This window comes from Podarcis melisellensis (assembly GCF_964234715.1).
Source record: "Podarcis melisellensis genome assembly, chromosome: 3".
NCBI classification, from domain to species: Eukaryota; Metazoa; Chordata; class Lepidosauria; order Squamata; family Lacertidae; genus Podarcis; species Podarcis melisellensis.
The window spans coordinates 47,745,238-47,766,227 of NC_138530.1; the positions used below are offsets into that span (position 1 = coordinate 47,745,238).

The 20,990-nt window shown below is 46.7% G+C and overlaps 1 protein-coding gene across 1 annotated transcript; it reads left to right on the plus strand.

Moving 5' to 3' along the window:
* The first annotated feature begins 92 nt into the window (after positions 1-92).
* URB2 (URB2 ribosome biogenesis homolog) lies at positions 93-19,062 on the plus strand. Its single transcript, XM_081906778.1, has 10 exons — positions 93-220; positions 1,072-1,208; positions 2,097-2,273; positions 3,911-7,274; positions 8,298-8,458; positions 9,482-9,592; positions 11,201-11,434; positions 11,926-12,016; positions 12,777-12,916; positions 17,891-19,062. Exons 2-10 carry the CDS (start codon positions 1,083-1,085, stop codon positions 18,086-18,088), a joined length of 4,602 nt encoding a protein of 1,533 aa, XP_081762904.1. The 5' UTR covers positions 93-220; positions 1,072-1,082; the 3' UTR covers positions 18,089-19,062.
* Positions 19,063-20,990: the final 1,928 nt, after the last annotated feature.

Sequence of the window (20,990 nt, forward strand, 5' to 3'; positions counted from 1 at the left end):
CCCTGTCGGCGCTCGGCTAGTTACGCCTGCGGAGCTCTTTTCGCTCTCGCTCTCTGGCTCCTGCAACTCGCTGGTTCGGGGAAAGGTGACGCCGAAGGAGGAGGGGGGGGGAGTCTGAGGATGTGCCGGAAGAAGCAGCACGTGCGTGGAGGGACCGGGAGAGGGGGCGGGGCCAGGGCCAGAGCGTGGTGCTGAGCTTAAGAAGCGTCGCCATCGGCACGTAAGTCCCGGGCGAGGGGGAGTTTTTCGTCCGCGTGGTGCTTTTCGGCGCAAGATGCGTGTCTGAGCGAACGGGGACGAGAGGGAGCGATCCTCTGCGTGCGTTGTTGCTATGGCTGTTTAAATAAGCAATTCTCATTGAGTTGAGTTTAGTGAGACACGTTTTTTTTGCTGCTGCTGCTACTCTTATTTTTAAAGGGAGAGGTTGGGGGCAAGCGAAAAGAAGGACCAGATTGCAAGTGAAATATCTTTCATATACCGAGCCTGAGACTCTACTGAATGGGCTTCACTGTTAAGAAAGCTTGCGACCTTAATAGCACGTGTGGGATCTGCGTCAAAGTATTTAGGATCTTTTTTTGAACGAGAGGTGCCAAATTTTCAAGTTTCCCCGGAAGTCCTGTCATTGCCTGCATGAAAGATTTTTCATACGGTACGGGCAGGATGTGGTTTCTTGGTGGTGAGGGCTGGATCTGCATTGAAGTCCGGATGTTAATGGTGACCCTTTTGTAGTTGCTCCTTGAGAACCATAAGCAACCCATAACCTGTTCGGAGTGTTGCTTCTGTGATCCTGGGGAATGAAAGGCAATCTGGCTAGCAGTTGCTATGTTTGGGGAAGATGTTGCGGTTAGTGACATCTAAGCAGGCTGCAATGTGAAATAGGAACTTCCTGGTTCACAGCTCACACTCTTAACCCGACATTAGCTCACTCTTCATTGATGGCACAAACCAGAATGAACACAGAGAACCTGCGTTAAGGAAGTGCACCTGTATAAAATAATAAATTGTGGACTAGTAGTGCAATTAATGCATACTTCAAGTGTTCCTTCTCAAAATCTTTTTATTTTATTTTAGATACTATCTTCATGGCTGCAATTTACTCTGGCATTCACCTGAAGCTAAAAAGTGCAAAGACATCATGGGAAGACAAAATCAAGTTGGCTCAGTTTGCATGGATTTCTCACCAGTGCTTTCTTCCAAACAAAGAACAAGTAATGTGTTTTCATAAATGTAACCCCTCCCAAATGATGTTCCAAATTAATTTTGTATATAGAATGCCTTGGTTCAACACAGATAATGTTATTCAAACCATTTTTTCATATCTAGCTAATACCCATCTCTAACTGGAAGTGGCAGGGAATACTTTGGTATTTAATTTTGTTCAGTTTTTCATAAAGGCTGCTGCTGTTATTTATTACCTGCCCTTTACCCTAAGGTTCAGGGCAGGTTAGAACATTAAAAACAGTTTAATCAACTTACAAATAAGATTTATTACAAGATAGAAGATTTATTACAAGAATGCCATCTTTGGCATTTACATTGCTGTAAATGTGTTTATTCTCTCAAGGAAATCTGGGTTTCAGTAAATATGTAACACCTAGTTTTTGTAGTAACTGTACTGTCTTGCTTTTCCAAATGTTTCATACACGTCACAATGGGGGTACATTCTACATTTGGATTTCCAGGGTATTAGCACGCCTTGATTGCTATTTTATTTCCTAAAAGCCCCAGTTTAGACATCCTTCTGATCTCAGTGGGAGAGTTAAGCTCGTGCTCAATTCTCTTGCACCGAAACCAGTGGGACTTGAAGATAACTTTACTGCTCCTGAATAGTGCTTTGAGACATCAAAATCCATGAACCCTCAGAGTTTATACCAGGCTCATTGTGCGCAAGCAGAAGTTGCTGCCCAGTCATTGCTGACAGGACTTGTTAAGTGAATCCTACCCATAGTTCTGGAGCATATGCAGATTTCCAGCTGAACTTGAACTTCTTGGAATCTTCCATGAAACTCCAGAGTAGCTTACACATGGTTTCTAGGCATTTTAAAAAAATATGTAGAATGGCTATTATTAGTGTATAAATCTATTTGTGAACACAGGTATTGCTGGATTGGGTGTGCCATACCCTGGTTTCCTGTTCCAACAAGAAACTTGAATTGCCCAATGAAATTGTTCAGAAGCTTTGGACGTACCTGGACAGCATCCTTCATAGCAGGAAGCTGCAGAGTCTCTTCAAGGATGGAAAGACAATCACCCTACGTTTTTCAATTGCACAGGTAACTTGATGTGTAGATATGTACAGGACAGTATGACCCTGTTTATCAGTGGGTAGTGTATAGTCCATGCTGGGCCTTTCTGACTGTCTCACCTCTTCCATCATAAGTTCCCCTCTAATTTTCTCTGGTAACCTCCGCTAACTGTTAGCAGCTGTTGCTCACCTTGACTGCCGTATTCCTCTAATATTGCAAATGTGCCTGCTATATTTATACGTATTGACTGCAGCTTGTATGTATATATAATCCTCATGTGCATGCGAGAAACTTGGTGTGGCTTCCAGTGAGGTCACAACTGCTTTGTTCCTCCCTGGTCTTTTAAAATCCTGTTTTGTGACAGGGCCTAGGACTTCCCGATCAGAAGGTTGGCGGTTCAAATTCCCGCGATGGAGTGAGCTCCCGTTGCTCGGTCCTTGCTCCTGCCAACCTAGCAGTTTGAAAGCACGTCAAAGTGCAAGTAGATAAATAGGTACCACTCCTGCGGGAAGGTAAACGGCGTTTCCATGTGCTGCTCTGGTTCGCCAGAAGCGGCTTAGTCATGCTGGCCACATGACCTGGAAGCTGTACGCCGGCTCCCTTGGGCCAATAAAGCGAGATGAGCGCCGCAACCCCAGAGTCAGTCATGACTGGACCTAATGGTCAGGGGTCCCTTTACCTTTACCTTTAAGACAAGGTTTGACCTATCATGTTGTCTCTCCTTATGAACCACAAGCTGTAGCCCAAGATTCAATCTTACCTTGATGTGTAAACAAGGCCATCTTGTGTATATTTATTCAGAAGCAAATCCCACTGAATACATTGGGATTTAACTCCCAGTACAATAGGGTTTAACTCCCAATAACTGGTTTTATGATTATAACTGTATAACAGATAGTTTTAGGCTGTAGCCCTAACTTATCTTGGGAGTAAGCCCAAGGGAAGTCAATAGGATTAGCTACTGACTAGGTTAGCACTGTGCTGTCAGTCTTTTATTGCCCAATAAATTCTGCAATCATTCAGGAAAATTAGCTCTGTAATTTTTTGAGATCATACTGCTTTGAACAATTTAGAACAAACACATTTAGGGCATTAAAATATAGAATGTTTATAAGAACAAAATCTTTTCTGGTCACTTTTGAAGAACCTAATCTAAAAAGTCACTGAAACAGGATATGCTGCAGAACAGCTTAGATGATGTTTAGAAAAGAGATTTTTTCGTTCTGCAGAAGCACAATGCAGCTTTTAGAGTCAGTGTCACATATGACTTTTAGAAAGACTGCATACTATGGTATCCCCCTCATCCACATGTTAGGGGTCTTTAGTTTGGCTGTCAGCAGGTCCTGGCCCCTCTTTGGTCAGGATCTAAGCTCTATCCTTACAAGGAGCCTCAGTGGATTATTTGTCTTGGAGGCAACAATATTTTTGTTGGAAGGGAGAACAATACCGATGGCAGAGAGAAAGAGGCAAAGAATAATAATAGGTGATTTATTACATGATACATAAGCTGCAGTAAATACCTGTAACTCTAACCAAACATCATGTAAGAAGGCACTAGATGGAGAGCTTCTGACCTTAAGCTCTCCTAGTTATTGACCATTAGAGTATCATTTCCATATAGAAGATTGACCGTGAATTGTCTTTGCTTCCTGTTTAATCTCCAGGTCATGAATGAAAAGCTTTCCACCTCTTATGCCCAAAAAACCTTGAAGGACGTTGGCACTGTGCTAAGTTGCTGTAGAGGCATCCTGTCTGTGCCCCCTCTCTCGATAGTTTACACTGCAAAATTTGAGCTCCTGGTGGACCTTCTGAGCAAGTTGTCCTGTCTGGCGTGTTGGCAGTTGTCATCGGAAGAGGCTGTGTCACCCCAGTTGCTCGAAGTCCTCCAGCTGACTTTCCAGCAGTACCTCCTGATTCAGAGGCAGCAGGCCAATGCGAACCGCGTATTTGGGCAAGTGACTAAGCAGCTGCTTCAGCCGTGCCTGTTCCTGAGGCATTTGCTCACTAGCGGGGCATGGACGCAGGCGGAAGACGGCCATCTGCGTCAGCATCAGAGCAAGGAGATCCGGAACAGCATAGAAGCCCTGCTGGCGGCTGGTATTTTCCGGCCAGAACTCTTGGCGTCTTACAGTGAAGAGTTGCTGCCAGAGAAGGAGGCTCCCGCCGTAAGAAAAGGGGGTTTGAAACATCTCCTGCTGCCGGCCAGCACAATCCAGGCTAGATTAGAAGATGCTAGTTTTTGTCCTCCGGCTCTTCATGGGAAAGTGGTAGCAAACTCTGTGCCTCTCCTCTTTAAGCTGTTCCTAGAATCCTACAATAAGGCTGAAAACCACCTTGTCTGCTTCCACATGCTCACCAGGCTTTATCGCTGTCTAAGGATTTCCAGGCTTCAAGAGGATCTTTGGAACAGCCAGTTTTCTCCGTCAGAATGGACCTCGGAGCTCCTGGCCATGGAGCAGCTTTTGAACTCGGTGCTGAGCAACGGCATCTATAACGTTGCCGCGGATAGGATTCGGCACAAAGAAGTGCAGTTTCACTTTTACCGCCAGCTGGCACAGATTCTGGTGAGTCATTCCCAGCCTGCCATCCCTGCCTGGTTCAGGTGTCTCAAGGCCTTGATCTCCTTAAATCATTTGATTGTGGAGCCTGATTTGGACGACTTGGTGGCCTCTGCTTGGATTGATGCAGAGGTCTCTGAGCCGCGTACAAAAAAGGCCCAGGAGACCCTCGTCGCGACTCTCTTCCACACTTACGCCAAGCTGCGCCAGTTCCAAAAGCTCTTTGAAGAGGTTCTGTCTGTCATCTGCCGTCCTGCTGCAGAGGAGCTGAGGCTCCCAGTTCTTCCTGCAGGCATCCGGGCCAAGCTCTGCGAGTGCCTCCTCAATCTGCCACCCAATCAGATCCTGGACATTGTGGCGCTCATACTGGAGAAGTGCCAGACTTTCCTTATACCTGATGTCAGAGGAGACTCTGACGTGGCCTCGAAGCTCCAGTCCATGAGCTCATTGCTGCACTCTGTTCTGTTCCATATGAGGAGCTTAGATGATTCCACCCCGTTGCCTGTTGTGCGTCGGACTCAGACTCTGATGGAGACGATGCAGAGGGAGATGATCCGAGCTTTGTTTGACCTGCTGACAGATTGCCAGGCAGAAGAAACAGAGCTGGAGCTTTGGGTAGAGAAAGCTGGTGGCTCTGCTCTCCTCCTTGCTTGCACTTGGGTAGCGGTCAATACTCTTTTCAGTTTAAATTGCCCAAAGTATGCCTCCCTGGTAGGCAAAACAACCTTGGCTCTTACTGATTCCACCGTAGGCAACTGGGACTTCTCGGCTGTCCTCCCTGGTTTGGATACGCAGTGCTGGGAGAAGATCACAAAGCTCTTAAGCTGTTCCTGCTCAGGGAGCAGATACTGTACAGAATGGCTGGTGCTTCAGAAAATGAAGATGATGCTGATGCAATCCAGCTCTCAGACCGAGGCATCCCACCAGGCTTTGCAGTGTGCTGGAGCTTTCATCCTTCAGTCTGGAAGATGTTGCACGAATGGAGAAGAGTCAGAGCCCTGGGATGGCAATGCAGGTGCAATAACTAGCCTCACTTACCCTACCGCTCATTGGCACCTCCTAGTCTCCAACCTTCCCATCCTGGCCCCCTATCTATCAATGAGTGATACATGGTACGTTGCAGGTGTGCTCCTGAAAACGCTGTTGGCGAACCAGACACAGGCGGCCCCTGATGGTGACGGCAGCTCCTTAATCACCGTTGGAAAGGTATCTACAGATTTGCTGCATAGTCCTCTTCTTCCAGAACTGCGGGCGCTACACTCCTCTTTCCTAAGCCACATAGTTCAGCACTGTGCGAGCATCGTTGCCAACCAGCCTCTTCAACAGCTGTCTGCAGAAGATGTGCCATGGTGTGAGTTTGACCCTTCTGGTCGCGGTGCCAGCACAGGGCCTAGCAGCGAACCTTCCATGTCCTGGACAGCAATGGAGAAAGCTGCTCAGGTTATACTATCATCAGCAAAGGGGAGGGATTATGTGACCTTGGAAGAAGAGCACCTCAATAGGCTTTTGGGTTTGCTGGATATAATTTCGGCGTTGAATCTGGACAGCCTCTTTCCTCTGGGCCACACGCGGTGCTTCCTTTTGCTGCTATCTTTGGCTGCCAACACCAAGGCAAGCGTTGCTTGCAGCGAGGCCTTGTCTCTGAAGTTCAGGACAACCTGCTACCATCTCCTGGCCTGCCTGCAGACGGGCAGGAACGCCAATTCGTCCTTCAAGGTCCTGCATGCCAGCGATGTTCTCGAAGCCGCCCTCTCCTCTGCATTTGCAGCGTGCAAGACTTCGGCCGGCGTTTCAGCAGCTGCTCCGTGGGATGAATTTCTGTGTGGCATCCAGGTCTTTTTGGAGCACTACCTTCAGTTCACTCTCGAGAGGCGGCAAAGTGTGAAGCTGAACCTGGAAAAGTTCATGTCGTTCCTAGCCACTTGCAAGCCGTGTGCAGCCAGCAGCGAACATGCTGTGAGTTGGAGCCCTGCTGCTGACCAGCTCCTCTTGGTGGCAGTAACAGCACAGTGTCAAGTTCTAACTTTGCACCTCCAGCACCTCCAGCAGCAGGGGAACCATCAGGCTTCAGGAACACTGCCTGTTTTGCTGGAACAGGCAGTGCTGCAGACAGGAGCAACCATCCAGCTCTGCCTTAGAAATCACACAAAAGGCCAGCCGTTGCCTTTGGTGTTCCTGCCGTGCATTACGACCCTTCTGAAAGCAGATTCTTTCCTTGCCCAGTCGGTGACGGGGGAGAACGCGCAAAAAAGCCCCGCGCAGCCGAGCAAATGCCAGCAGCTGTCTCACCGCGAATTGTACCAACGTTTCTACATTCAGCTCTTGAGAGAACTTGACTTGGCTGGCGGCAACGTCCAGTTCCTTCGCTCCGCGCTGCAGTTCCTAACTGCCTTCTGCTCCATGCCGGAACTGTATCCTGCCCAAGCAACTTCCATTGCTGCATTTCACTCCATCGGAAAACTACTTGCAGGTAACAACTGGTTATCCCTCCTACTCTCTCAACCCTTTGTTACACATGGAAGCCTTAAGGGAGTCTGTGAGTTACAATGTTGGTACAGACATCCAGCTCAGGAATGGGGAATCCTGAGCCTTCCAAAAGTAGATGGACTACAGCTCCCCTCAGCTCCAGCCACTGTGGCTTACAGTCAGTAATGATGGGAGTCGTAGTCCAGCAGCATCGAAGGGCCACAGGCTCCCTGCCTGGCTGATAGCTGCTGCTTAATAGCACAGCCTTACTTGCTGTTGTGCATTGTACCACCCACCCTGTCCTATAGCCACTTCACTCTGCAAGATCACACCTCTTTGTTGTACTAGGCAAGGAAAATCATGATGATGTTCCCTTAGAGAGTTCAGAATCAAGGTCATGTGTCAGGAGAAGGCCAGGCCACCCGTTCTTCTCCTTAGCCTCAGGCTTTTGAAAGGAATAGGGATCCTACCCACATAACAAGCACTTACCCTCTTTGATGGAAGCTTGTGGTGATGAAAGAAACAAAGAAAAGGCTAAGGAGCAAACCCTACACAAATAGTGGAGTCCCTAAGAGGGTTGGATGGCGCCTTGTACTCCTCCTTCCAGCAGCTCCTGCAACCAAGCTGGCGCCAAATATATTGTTCTGCTTTCCTTTGGACCATATCAGTGAGGCTGAGGGGAGTCTTGCCATCTGAGCAGCCCAGGACCTCCATATACACTGCCCAGGCTTGCGTCCTAGAGAGATCATTTTGGTGTGTTGCTAATGCAGCAAAAACAATGCAGGAGGCAGCAGTTACGGGTCTCTGCAACCACAGCAGGTACAGTGATTCTCCATTCATTTCACCCTCAGAGAGGCACTCCATTGTCTCTCGAGACAGATGGATGCCAAGAACTTCAGTAGAAGTTCAGAAAAGTGTTACGATTCATGCAAACCCATTTTGTGAATTGTTCTTAAAATGATCCATAACCCAGCAGCCTCCAGCGGGCCTGCAGTTTGGATGATAGTGTTGTCTTTCATTATTGCAGGTCCTGGAGTCACCGTCCAAGTGATTCGAGATCTGGAAGTGCAGCTGACAGAACTGATGGCCCAGCTGGTGGAGAATTGTACCCCCGACGACTTTTGTGCCATGTTGAGGGTGGTGCTTGAGGGATTAGATGTTCGCAATATTTGGAAACAAAATCATGAAGTAGGGGGGAAATGATTTACTTATGTTTTAAACTTCTCATATGCATCACAAGTGGTCGTTGCCCATCCTACTCCTTGCTATGACATTACATAGCAACCATATGACAGCAAGCACTTTTTTTACTACTCTTATATGGAAAGGAGGTATCAGAATGTGTAGCGTTGAAACTGACAAGTTTGGGCATCTTAGACTGGCTTCTACAGAATCAAACTATTTAATCTCAGGATGAGGAACAACCTCTGGACTTACAGATATTGTTGCTCTCTAACTTCCCTTGGTATTGGGGATGATAGGAGTTGTAGTTAACAAACATCTGGCAGGCCAATTCCTGATTTAACCAGTGTTGCCTATTCTGTGTGGCCCTGGCTCTCCCAAGATCTCAGGTTGAGATCTTTTCTCAGATCTACTGCCTGATGTTTGCTTTCTTTGGAGATGCTGGAAATTGATCCTGGGACCTGCTCAGGACGACATGTATGTTCTGCCCATTGAGTTATGGCCCTTTCCCAAAAGTGCTTTAGCCTTGCATTTGTAAATACTGTAAATGGGGGAATTGGACCTCTAGTACAGATCCTACTCTGGTTACTTGCTAATATCTTGAAGTCTTGAAATGCTTGTCCTTGCATTACTAAAACCACATGTACAAGAAAAGTATTGGCAGAGTTGGGGGTAACCTGTGGGGGTTGCAGAAATAAACATATATTTAGGGAAAGGAATAATGCCCTCAAAGAGCCCAGTAAGGACAGTGTTCAGTGGCCACAGAAGGAAAAGCCTGAAAACCAGTGTGTCTGTGTGGAGAAAGATAGGGGGAAATGGAAATGGAAAAAGGAGGTCTGAGGAAGAGACATATTAAAAAATATTTTACATGTCTAGAAAAAAATGTATAACGCAGAGTCTGAACTCTTATTTTGATGGACTTAAATTTTATTCATTTCCATGGAACTGTGATTGTACCTAACTTTCCTGGAGTTGCACCCTTTCACTTTCACATCTCCTGTTTGAAATGTTTGTTTTTCTTTTCTGCAGGAAGCATTGTCGGCTGTTACTCTAGTCAAAGTGCTGCTTGGCTGCCCTTTAAGCAGAGAGAAAGAGAAAGCGTTCTGGTTTTCCAGTCCCCGGATAATCACTGCTTTAGTTGTGAGTATCTCTGCAGCCAGAACTGTGGTGCTTCAGAGCCTATCGGTGCTACTGACACTAATGCGCTCCCCACATGTCTTTTATTCCCAAGGAGCATGTGGTGGGGAGCTGGTGTTGTTGATCGGACTCCAACTCCCATCATTGGCCAAGCTGGCTGGGGCTGATGGGAGCCGGAGTTCGGCAGTGTCTGGAGCCGAACAGGTTCCCCACTCCGATGTGTACAGGAGTAGATGGAAAGTGAGGAGCTACACTTGTTGGGCCCTGTCCACACTTTAGTTTTGCAACATGGCTAGGATTTGTACTCTTCTGTATGGGAGTGATAGCACTCCAAAGAGTCATAAAGGGAGGGGGAATTGTTTCTCCAAATGGGGACTGGATGAGTGTTCCAGACTTAGGGTTACACAGTGGGAGAATATGAAGCCACTCTGGACATTGGAGTGTGTTCAAGTAGCACTAAGGGGACATTCTGTCAGCTCAATGATTTCTCCTTGTGCAAAGGAATCTTCACCCCCTCTCCCCACACAACTTTGTTCTGTGTGTCTCCCACTCAACCCTCAGGAGCAGAGCAGTTTTGGGCACAGGGCAGGATACGTGTCAAGGGAGGAGAAGGGGGAAATTATATTGTGTATGCAATGAATATATATATGAATTGATGCAGCAGTTGCAATTCCAGCAGAAAATAGTAACCCTCCTCCTTTTCACTAAAAAAAATAAATAAAAATCAAATGGTTCAAGTGCCCCAGAACTACGATACCATAACAGGGGAGTGCATAGCCATCAGTAACAGAAACCAAAAATGGAAAAAGTTAAGTATTTACAAAGTGGTACAGAGGGGAGGGGAATTGCTGGCTGCATCAGAGTTGTTCAATAGGTTCCTGTGATGCAGGTACAAATAGAAGTTGCAGGAGCGATGAAATGTCCCTTCTGGGGAAACATCATCTTTCCGAATTTCAGAACATCACTCATCCAGCGCTAGGGAGATGTAGCATCCCAGCAGGTGATGTGCAGCCTTGAGAAGCTTGGTGTGTGTGTGTGTGCAGAAAACAGAGTTACAGTGGTACCTCGGGTTACATACGCTTCAGGTTACATATGCTTCAGGTTACAGACTCCGCTAATCCAGAAATATTACCTCGGGTTAAGAACTTTGTTTCAGGATGAGAACAGAAATCGTGCTCCGGCGGCCCGGCGGCCGCAGGGGGCCCCATTAGCTAAAGTGGTGCTTCAGGTTAAGAACAGTTTCAGGTTAAGAATGGACCTCCAGAACGAATTAAGTACTTAACCTGAGGTACCACTGTACCTCTATTGAGCTAGAAAGAAATGGTAGCACAGAAGGGCCGTCGATTTCTGCCTGTATTGCTTTGTACGTCCTTCTGCTGTAAACGTACATCAACTTTTACAAAGTCAGATTTCGGGTGTCTTGGATACAGAACTATGGATCTGCATTCACGTACCAGTGTTACTCCTGTTGGAGAAAACCACATGTGCCTCCGGAAGCTCTGCTTCATTGTTTGATGGCAGCAGAAGCTTGCCAGGAAAGGACACGGTAGAGAAACAGGGGCACACATCCTTTCCTACAGCTGCTGCTTCTTTCCTTCCTTTTTGACTCAGATGCAAATGAAAGAGGCATCTCAAGATCCAAAGCGCATATCCATCCTCGTCGTACCTATACTGGAGACAGTGGCAGCCCTCCTAAGGCAAGGAGAAGGCGTTCTCTCTAACCCGCATCACGTCACCCTGGTGTTCAATATTCTTCTGACTGTCCCTCTCGACCAAAGGGAGTATGGGAACATCTTCCTGGGAATTCACGAGGTTCTCTTTTCCATCCTGCAGTGTCATCCTAAGGTAACGAAGTGGGCAGAGTTCGTATGTTGATTTTGATGTGTTTTTATCCTTTTTCCTAAGGTCTAGAAGTTGCCGGGCAATAACTCCCATCATTATGAATTTATTTATTAATTCCATTTCTAGCCCCCCTTTTCCCATAAGGAGATCAAAGTGGCATGCATAGCATTCGTCCCCATTTTATCCTCACAACCACCTACGAGGTAGCTTCGCCTAAGAGAGTGTGATTAGTCCCAGGTCACCCCTTGAGCTTTGTGACCGGCTTGTGTACTGAGAGGGGCAGGTGGAGGGATGTTGCATCCAAAACTGGATTGTGAGTTTTAGGCCCCGTTAAATATTTTTACGGTTGATTTTCTAGTAGCTTGTCACCCGCCCTGTGATCATATTGCGATGGAAGGGTGGGAGATAAATTTAGCAAATAAATCTGTTTTGAAGTTAAAACACGGATTGCCTTTTGTTCCAGTGCTTCAGTGTTGTATTTAATTGGTTTGCAGGTGATGCTCAAAGCAGCTCCATCTTTCTTGAGCAGTTTCCACAGACTGGTTATTTCAGTTATGCACGAGGGGAAACAGAAAGGAGACAGAGGTCTGGTATTTTATTTGTATCCCATTTATTCCCACCTTGTGATCCTGACCTATGCATAAAAACACTTTTGCATAGCGGATCCAGCTACATCTTGCAAGATTTGAAGTTTAGCAGCACAAACTGGAAAACGTTTATTCCAAAATATGTCTTGTTTTTGCTCAGTAGGGCTTACATCCTAAAAAGTGTGCATCCTAAATTAACTAGGGCCGTGCAGTGGCTTTGTGTGAGAGAGTGCTCATTTATGGAAAGGTGAATCATATTCGGTAGTGGGTGGAGGCAATGATCACACCAAGAACCAGTAAGACCTCACTCCTTGAGGTGGAAGCCTATCCCAACGACCACAACATAGAGAGAAGGGATGGTACATCAAACTTTGTCTCTGGTCTCTCATTGGCTCTTCCTGATTGGTCAGTCACCTTCCATTGGAAGAAAGCTTGCCTGCCCCTGGTGTATGGAACTGCAGCCAAAGTACTTCAGTGAACATGCAAGGTCATGTTTCTTTCTATTCTGCTTCACAGCACTAAAATTTGCCCTGCACAGGTCAGGAGGGAGTTCCTGTTACACAGTCTCATTGTTTTCATATGCATACATTCTGTTCAGCCCCTTATTTCCCTCATTTTGTTAACAGTTTATAACAGGCTGCAGAAACGGTTGTGTTTGGTTGATTTTTGGTTTGTTCCTGTATTTTACAGGGGGGCAGGTGGGAGAATCACGAAAGGATTAAAAAATAAAACTCTGACTTTAAGCTTTGCTTTCCAAGGGATCACAGATGAATTTGAAGTTATACTGAAGTGTGCCCACTTGGTGGAGCGTATGTATTCTTATATTGCTGCAAAAACAGAAGAATTCACTGTGTTATCTTCCTTCATTGTGGCCCAGTATGTAATTGAACTGCAGAAGGTAATTATCAGCTATTTACTATTTATTTGTAAGAATGGAAAAGAGGGGAGTATAATGATTATATGTTCCTTGTGCATCAAACGCCATAAATAGATTGCAAAAAAGATTCTGGAGCATTAAGAGATGCTTGCAATTAAGGTAGGTTTTTAATTAGAATTTGGAAACTAGCCACCAGCCATGACGGCTGCCTAGTACCACCAGTAATGGAGGTGGTCAGGGGTTGGCACCGTGAGAACAGGATGATGGGATAGATGGGCATTTGGCCTGATCCATCAGGGCCTTTTCTTACGTTCTTAAACCTCAGTTTAAAGTGGGGTTTCTGATTCTGGTTTGGAGGTGAACTATGGTGTGCACTTACCATAGTTTGACTGCTGGGAGTCGCTCAGAGTGGCTGGGAAAACCCAGCTAGATATGTGGGGTATGTATGTATGTACAGTGGTACCTTGGGTTAAGTACTTAATTCGTTCCGGATATCGGTTCTTAACCTGAAACTGTTCTTAACCTGAAGCATCACTTTAGCTAATGGGGCCTCCTGCAGCCGCTGTGCTGCCGGAGCACAATTTCTGTTCTCATCCTGAAGCAAGGTTCTTAACCGGAAGCACTATTTCTGGGGTAGCGGAGTCTGTAACCTGAAGTGTATGTAACCTGAAACGTATGTAACCTGAGGTACCACTGTATGTATAAATAATAAAGATTATTATTATTATTATTATTTATTATGAGAGGGGGTGAAAGCAGAGAAAGAAAGACAACAGAGAACCTGCCGAGAAGCAGACCCAAAAAACAGCTAGTATATCAGCAACAAAGACACAGGTTCCGATGTCAGGAACAGGCTTCAGCCTTGCAGGGTCTTGATTCCCTTCCCTGCACTGTCTGGGTTTGCTGTAACCACACTTTGCCAAGGTCCTGAACCAGAATATTAAAAACATGATAAAACATCAAACGTTTTAAAACTTCCCTATACAGGGCTGCCTTCAGATGTCTTCAAAAAGTTGGATAGTTGTTTATTTCCTTGACATCTGATGGGAGGGCATTCCACGGGGCGGGTGCCACTACCGAGAAGGCCCTCTGCCGGTTCCCTGGAACTCTCGCAGGGAGGGAATCGCCAGAAGGCCCTCGGAGCTGGACCATGGGGGTGGAGACGCTCCTTCAGTTATACTGGGCTGAGGCCATTTAGGGCTTTAAACGTCAGCACCAGCACTTTAAAATGTGCTTGGAAACGTACCAGGAGCCAATGTAGGTCTTTCAGGGCCGATGTTAAATGGTCTCGGCGGCTGCTCCCAGTCACCAGTCTAGCTGCTGCATTCTGGATTAGTTGTAGTTTCCAGGTCACCTTCAAAGGTAGAGCACATTGCAGTACACATTTGCAGCTACTACAAAAAAAATCCCATCCCTTTTAACATACAGTTCATTAACCAGGTGTTTCATCCCTAGTTTACATACTAATTTGAGCATCCATTTTTCCAGTTCAGGGAATAATAAGTGAAGGAGGATTCTGAATTTTGTGTGGAAGCAAGCTCTCCCCCCCCCAGTTCCCCCTCCCCCATTTATTTTTATTTAAAATATTTCTATACTGCTCTTATTAAATGTTGCCAGGATAGTCCACAGCAATGCAACAAAATTCTATTGAAAATATTATAATATACATCAGAATCCATGGAACACAAGCTGAATAGCACTTAGGCTCAGCATTCATAACCTGCTAGCACCTGGGTGAACTGAAATGCCCTTAGCAACCATCGGAAGAAGATGGCACTTGCTTTATTCCAGACAGGGGTCAGTTCCGCAATTTGGGTGCCATAGTGGAAAAGGCCGTCCCTCTGGGTTGTGTCGGGATAGACCTCAGCAAGTCATGGTGCAACAAGGTGAGCGTAACTAAAAGTTCTTGGCATACGGGCAGCTCTCTGTTGGAAAAGGAGTTCCTTCAGATATCAAAGTCCCAAGCTGTTTAGGGCTCCATCCATCAACACAAGAACCTTAGATCTGCCTCAGCAGCAAATTGGCAGCCCGTGCAGGTTTTGTCCCCCCCCCCCAAAAAAAGCACGTCACATGCTCATCTTAGGTTGCCCTGCTCAGCAACCTCACCACTAGCCACAGCTGCTGAAACAGTTTTAAGGGCAGCCCCTCCCCATGGACATTGTAATCATTTATTCGATTTCTTTCTTGCCTTTCACCATAAAGTCCAAGGGCTGGTGACAGCAATTTAAAATGCAGTCTGCTCTGCGAATGTTAAGCATCAGCATGGCAGCTTGCTGCAGTTTTTCCAGCTTTAGGGGGAGCTTTTTCAGCGGGATGTTGTACTTCAGGTGCAAAATCAAGGCCAGTTGTTGGCTGCTGGAACCCCATTAAACAGGTACATATAAAGATGAACGGTTTTTCTTGGTAATAATGACTCCCCGGCCGTCTCGGATGATGCGCGTTGGTCATTTTGTTCTTCGAAGGCAGCTTCCACTTCTCCAGCACTGCTGAAGCTGCATGAACTGTCACAGCGATTAGAAGTTCACTTCATTAGGAAAGAGTTTATTACTTGCCTGGGGAAGAGAAGGGAAGCCTGGATTTTAATGACAGCCTCTAGTTTAATTTCCATTATTCTAGGAACTTAGTGCGACAGGTCTGGAAGCATGAAGCTAATTTGGGCTTTTGGCGCATGGAGGGAGGAAAGGAGAGGATCTCTCTGTGGCAGAAAATAGCACAATCTCCCCTTGGGGCTAGAAATCTTGGCAGCAAGATGCTTCCAGGGTGACATTTGAGTGCAGAGATTGTGCCAGTTGTGGGGAAGGCTGGAAGGGAACAGCCAGCGCTCAGGTGTGGAAGATTTTTATAGCCAGTTCTGATGATTGACAGGCTTAGAAGTGCTTAAGAGGATAATAGATAATGAGTGCATATCCTGCCTGAGGAGGTGACAGTGGAAGAAAAGTGTGTTTGTGTGTGTTTATGTGCATCATCACTTTCAGGGCTAGAAACGTCATAAAGCAAAGCTGGTTTAATGAAGTGAATGGTCTCTTCTGCATCTACTGTCTTCTCTATAAAGGACGGCTGTGTTCTCAATTTTCTATTATTCGTTACATACTGGTGAACTGCATGTTTTGGTTATATTGTTTTGAATTTGAAGGATGATTTCAAAAACAATATACCACTGAGTGAAACCAACATCACGGCCTGCTCCTCATAGCGGTCCTGGGCGATATATCAACATATCACCCAGGCCTATTGCTGAGGAGCTGCCCCAACTGGCTGTGATTTCGCGGCTCACCTGGCCTGCTTCCACTGTAGTTCACAGCGCCACCTGTTGTCAGCTAAGCAAACTGCTACATGACAGTGGCCTTAGGGAAGTACCGTATTTTTCGCTCTATAGGACGGACTTTTTCCCCTCCAAAAATGAAGGGGAAATGTGTGTGCGTCCTATGGAGCAAATGCAGGCTCCCTGGCTTCAGCGATAGCAAGGCAAAACCTCCGAAGCCTGCGCTACAGAGGCTTCGCATTGCTTCCGCTGAAGCCAGGAGAGTCTGCTCTTTGAGGCTGGCGGTGGGGAAAGCAGCGCTTCCCCCATCGCCAGCCCCAGAGGATGGGGGGCAGCAGGAAGGCGCGCGACGCCTTCCCGCTACTCTCCAACCCGGGTTTGAGGCTGGCGGGGGGGGGAAAGCAGCGCTTCCCCCATCGCCAGCCCCAGAGGATGGGGGCAGCAGGAAGGCGCGCGACGCCTTCCCGCTACTCTCCAACCCTCCTGTGGGCTTTTGCGGGAGATGGGGGAATTCCCCCACCTCCCGCAAAAGCAGGCAAAAGCCGTGTGCTCTTTAAAGAGGCTCCGTGGCTTCTGCAGGCTTTTCTAGGAGGTGGGGGAATTCCCCCACCTCCTAGAAAAGCCCGCAGGAGCCGCGCACCCTTTAAAGAGCGCGCGGCTCTTGGGGGCTTTTCCCCAAGGACGGAGAAGGGACTGACTGGCCGAGTCAGTCCCTTCTCCCTCCTGCGGGCTTTTGCGGGAGATGGGGGAATTCCCCCACCTCCCGCAAAAGCAGGCAAAAGCCGTGCGCTCTTTAAAGGGGCTGCACGGCTTTGCTGGCTTTTCCAGGAGGTGGGGGAATTCCCCCACCTCGCAGAAAAGCCTGCAAGAGCCGCGCAGCCTTTAAAGAGCGCGCAGCTCTTGGGGGCTTTTCCCCAAGGAGGGAGAAGGGACTGACTGGCCGAGTCAGTCCCTTCTCCCTCCTGCGGGCTTTTGCAGGAGATGGGGGAATTCCCCCACCTCCCGCAAAAGCAGGCAAAAGCCGTGCGCTCTTTAAAGGGGCTGCACGGCTTTGCTGGCTTTTCCAGGAGGTGGGGGAATTCCCCCACCTCGCAGAAAAGCCTGCAAGAGCCGCGCAGCCTTTAAAGAGCGCGCAGCTCTTTGGGGCTTTTGCCCAAGGAGGGAGAAGGGACTGACTGGCCGTTTCAGTCCCTTCTCCCTCCTGGTCGAAAAGCCCGCAGGAGTCAAGCGGGGCTCCTGTGGGCTTTTGCGGGAGGTGGGGGAATTCCGCCACCTCCCGCAAAAGCAGGGAGAAGGTCTTGGAGTAGCGCACAGGCTGCGTGCAACCTGTCCACTGCTCCCAGAGCTGCGGGGGGGGGGGGAATCATATTTTTTCCTTGATTTCCCCCCCTGAAAACTAAGTGCGTCCTATGGTCCGGTGCGTCCAATCGTGCGAAAAATACGGTATATCATAGGAGAGGTACGTGCTAGGTTAACAAAGTTGTCAGGGTGGCTTACAATAAGGAATAAAAGCAATTTTAAATTCAATGGCAAGAACGCATGCAACAATAAAAGTGTATTACATTTTAGTGTTGAGATTTTTCAGCAGGTCTTACAAAATTTCAGGTTGTGTTTTTGTACATCAGGTAACCTGCTGGACAGATAATAAGCTACTGTATTGCCTCAGAGCTTTTACTTATGAGTGTTGTGTGTGTTTAATAACACGTTTTAATGAGTCATTGTGTTCCTTCTAGGTGACTTTGCACCCAGCTGTAAAGAAACATCTAACTGAGGGGATTTATCACATCCTAGATCTTTGTGTGGAGCGTGATATCAAGTTCTTAAATGCGTCCTTACCAGTGGGAGTGAGAGAAGTTTTCAAGGAACTGTATCACGATTATTCTCACTACCACAAAGCTCTAAAGCAAGGGGATGAAAAGTACACAGCATGAGCTACCTATTGTCTACCTGCTACTTTGAAATCTCACAGAGGACTGTCTTTCAAGGTGTTGAACACTTGCTGTTCTTAAGGTTTGTGTACTTAGTATCTGAAATCTAGAGGCTGTGTTCATCTGGACAGGTGCCCATAGCAACTTCTGCGTAGGTGACTGACAGATGTATGCTTTCCTAATGATTGCAAGCATGTTTTGAAGAAGAAATTGCTTACTTGGTAAAGAGATGGTGGAGTCAGAACCTTCAAGAGACAATGCAGTCGTCTTTTGTTGTAGGCAATAGGTATTCATGTAGAACAACACGTGGAAATAAATCATGTTTTTGGTTTATATGTTTTTTATATTGAGACCAAGAAAACTACTCCCCGCATTGTGCTGTAATTGTGAGAGCTTGTTAATTAATTTAATTAATTAATAAACCTAATAATTCTTCCTTTTTTAAAAAATTAAGAGTTGTGGCTCTTCAATACACTTGACACGGCTCTTAATATTTCTGATGTTATTTGCTGTCTACATGCAATTTTGCCACTGGCCTGTAGTGAGCAGCAGTTGTTCTCTGATAAACAGGACTCTCAGACTGGTGTGCCACCCAGGGAACATAGCTCTGTGGTGGCTGCACCTTCAGAATCTCCCAGGTAGGAAAGTCACCTTTCTTAGTCTTTCTGCATATCCCTCAGCATTCATGGTAATGATGTTTCTACACAGCTCCACAGTCTAACCATCTGTGCATGCCAGAGATACTAATCTTCTTCATGCTTCCATATCTGATTATTCTTGGATAGGACATGAGTCAAGAATGCTTGGATTTAACAAAGGCTTGCCCTCTCCTTCAGCATTTGAGTCATCCCCTCAATATATAAGCAAATCAGAGAACTGACGTGAGTCAGGAGGTTGCTGTCTCACCAGCCTAACACACCCCAAGGGTTCAAGGAAAAAGGGCAGCTGAAGGAGAAATAAATATAGCCTTACACAGTATAACGTCTGAGGCAAATATATTCGTTGTTGTTTAGTTGTTTAATCGCCGAAGAATGGATGCTTTTGAATTATGGTGCTGGAGGAGATGCTTGAGAGTCCCATGGACTGCAAGAAGATGAAACCTATCCATTCTTAAGGAAATCAGCCCTGAGTGCTCACTGGAAGGACAGATTGTGAAACTGAGGCTCCAATACTTTGGCCACCTCATGAGAAGAGAAGACTCCCTGGAAAAGACCCTGATGTTGGGAAAGATGGAGGTCACAAGGAGAAGGGGACGACAGTGGACAAGATGGTTGGACAGTGTTCTCGAAGCTACCAGCATGAGTTTGACCAAACTGCGGGAGGCGGTGGAAGACAGGAGTGCCTGGCGTGCTCTGGTCCATGGGGTCACGAAGAGTCGGACACGACTGAACGACTAAACAACAACAACAGCTTCAAGCATGTGGTCATCAAGTGCTGATGCATAGAGTGCTGGCAACATCCTGACCCAGGATGTTGGTCTTTGTCAGTCTGATGGGAAGGCCGAATTCCATGCAGGCTTGGGCAAAATGGCTGGTGAGTCTTTGTGGAGCTTTCTTGGAGTGCTGTGTCAAGGGTGCGTCATCTGCAAAACAGCATCTCTTGGATAAGAACCTGCTGCACTTGTCTTGCCATGGAGACGTGCCAAGTCGAACAGACCCTCATTGCTCCTTGAAGGCATGGAGAGCAACAGGAAGAAGAAGGTGCCAAATACAGCTGAGAACACAACCCTGTTTCACACTGCTCTTTATAGGGGAGACATCCGAGGATGAACCATCATACTGGATGGTGCTGTGCATGTTCTCATCTTGTGGATACACAGGAGAGCACTCATTCATTCCAGTCCACTCTGAGCTTGTGTTATGGGCTACCTCACTGCAGTCTTCATCACGTTACTGTTTTTAATTTGGTGATGTTGTGCAATAGCAATATGGTTTGCTGGCTACCTTGAGGTGGCATACAGTCACTTTAGCTGTTCTGTGATCAAATTCTGGGACCTGTTGGCATCGACTTGTAGGGAAAATTAATTCCTACATCTTTGTGTGGGTAATGGAGAACTACAGAAGACTGGCAGAGGACCATAGAGGGGCTGTTCTAGGACAACACATGGCAAATGGAAACAAAACACACACAGCTGATATTTCCTGTTCTGTAGAACCTTCATGTTGGGTGGCCTTTGCAATATAGCAATTTTATCACAAGAGGGAGCCATTGTCAAAAGTTCACTGTCCGGCTGCAGCCTTACAGCACCAAAGGACATTTCTTTTTTTTTGTCCTTAAAAAAGCACACACACATTTGTTCTTAAAACATCAAGGGGCTAATAGATGACCCGATTTTGTTTAATCATTCCCTAAAATTCCAGCTGAATGACAATACCCATTTGAAGGGACTTTGAAAGGGGGTTTGTGTGTGGTACATTTGGATAAATCTGGCAAAACAGCCATGCTTTCCCTCCCGGATTTCAACTCATGTGAGCGGTGGCGGCATGTGACTCTTTTAAGTGTTCAAGAATTCCTTTCACAGGCAGATTTCTTTGAAGTTGTGGTTAGGTTGCTCTGCGGAGAAAGGCAATTGCTTCTTCACTGAGAAGCAGTGACTGGGAAATTGTGGCTATGGGCCTCAAGTATGAGCCAGAAAATCCCTGGCTGAAACCTGGCCTGTGTCACAAGCTCACAAAGTGTCCTTAGGCAAGCTGCTGTCATCTTGGCCTCGGCTCCATATCAACAAGAAGAGGATAATGTTTTGGATTTTTAAAGTTTACAATCCACATTTCTTTCAGTAAGGGCTAACAACATAAAAACAGAAAACAAGACTGCTTTGTCAAGGGGTTCTTCTCAGATTTCTGTGAGTAGGTCTGTCCCTTTGGGTTGCCATGAAGAACATTTTCACCCTTCATTAAACCCTTTT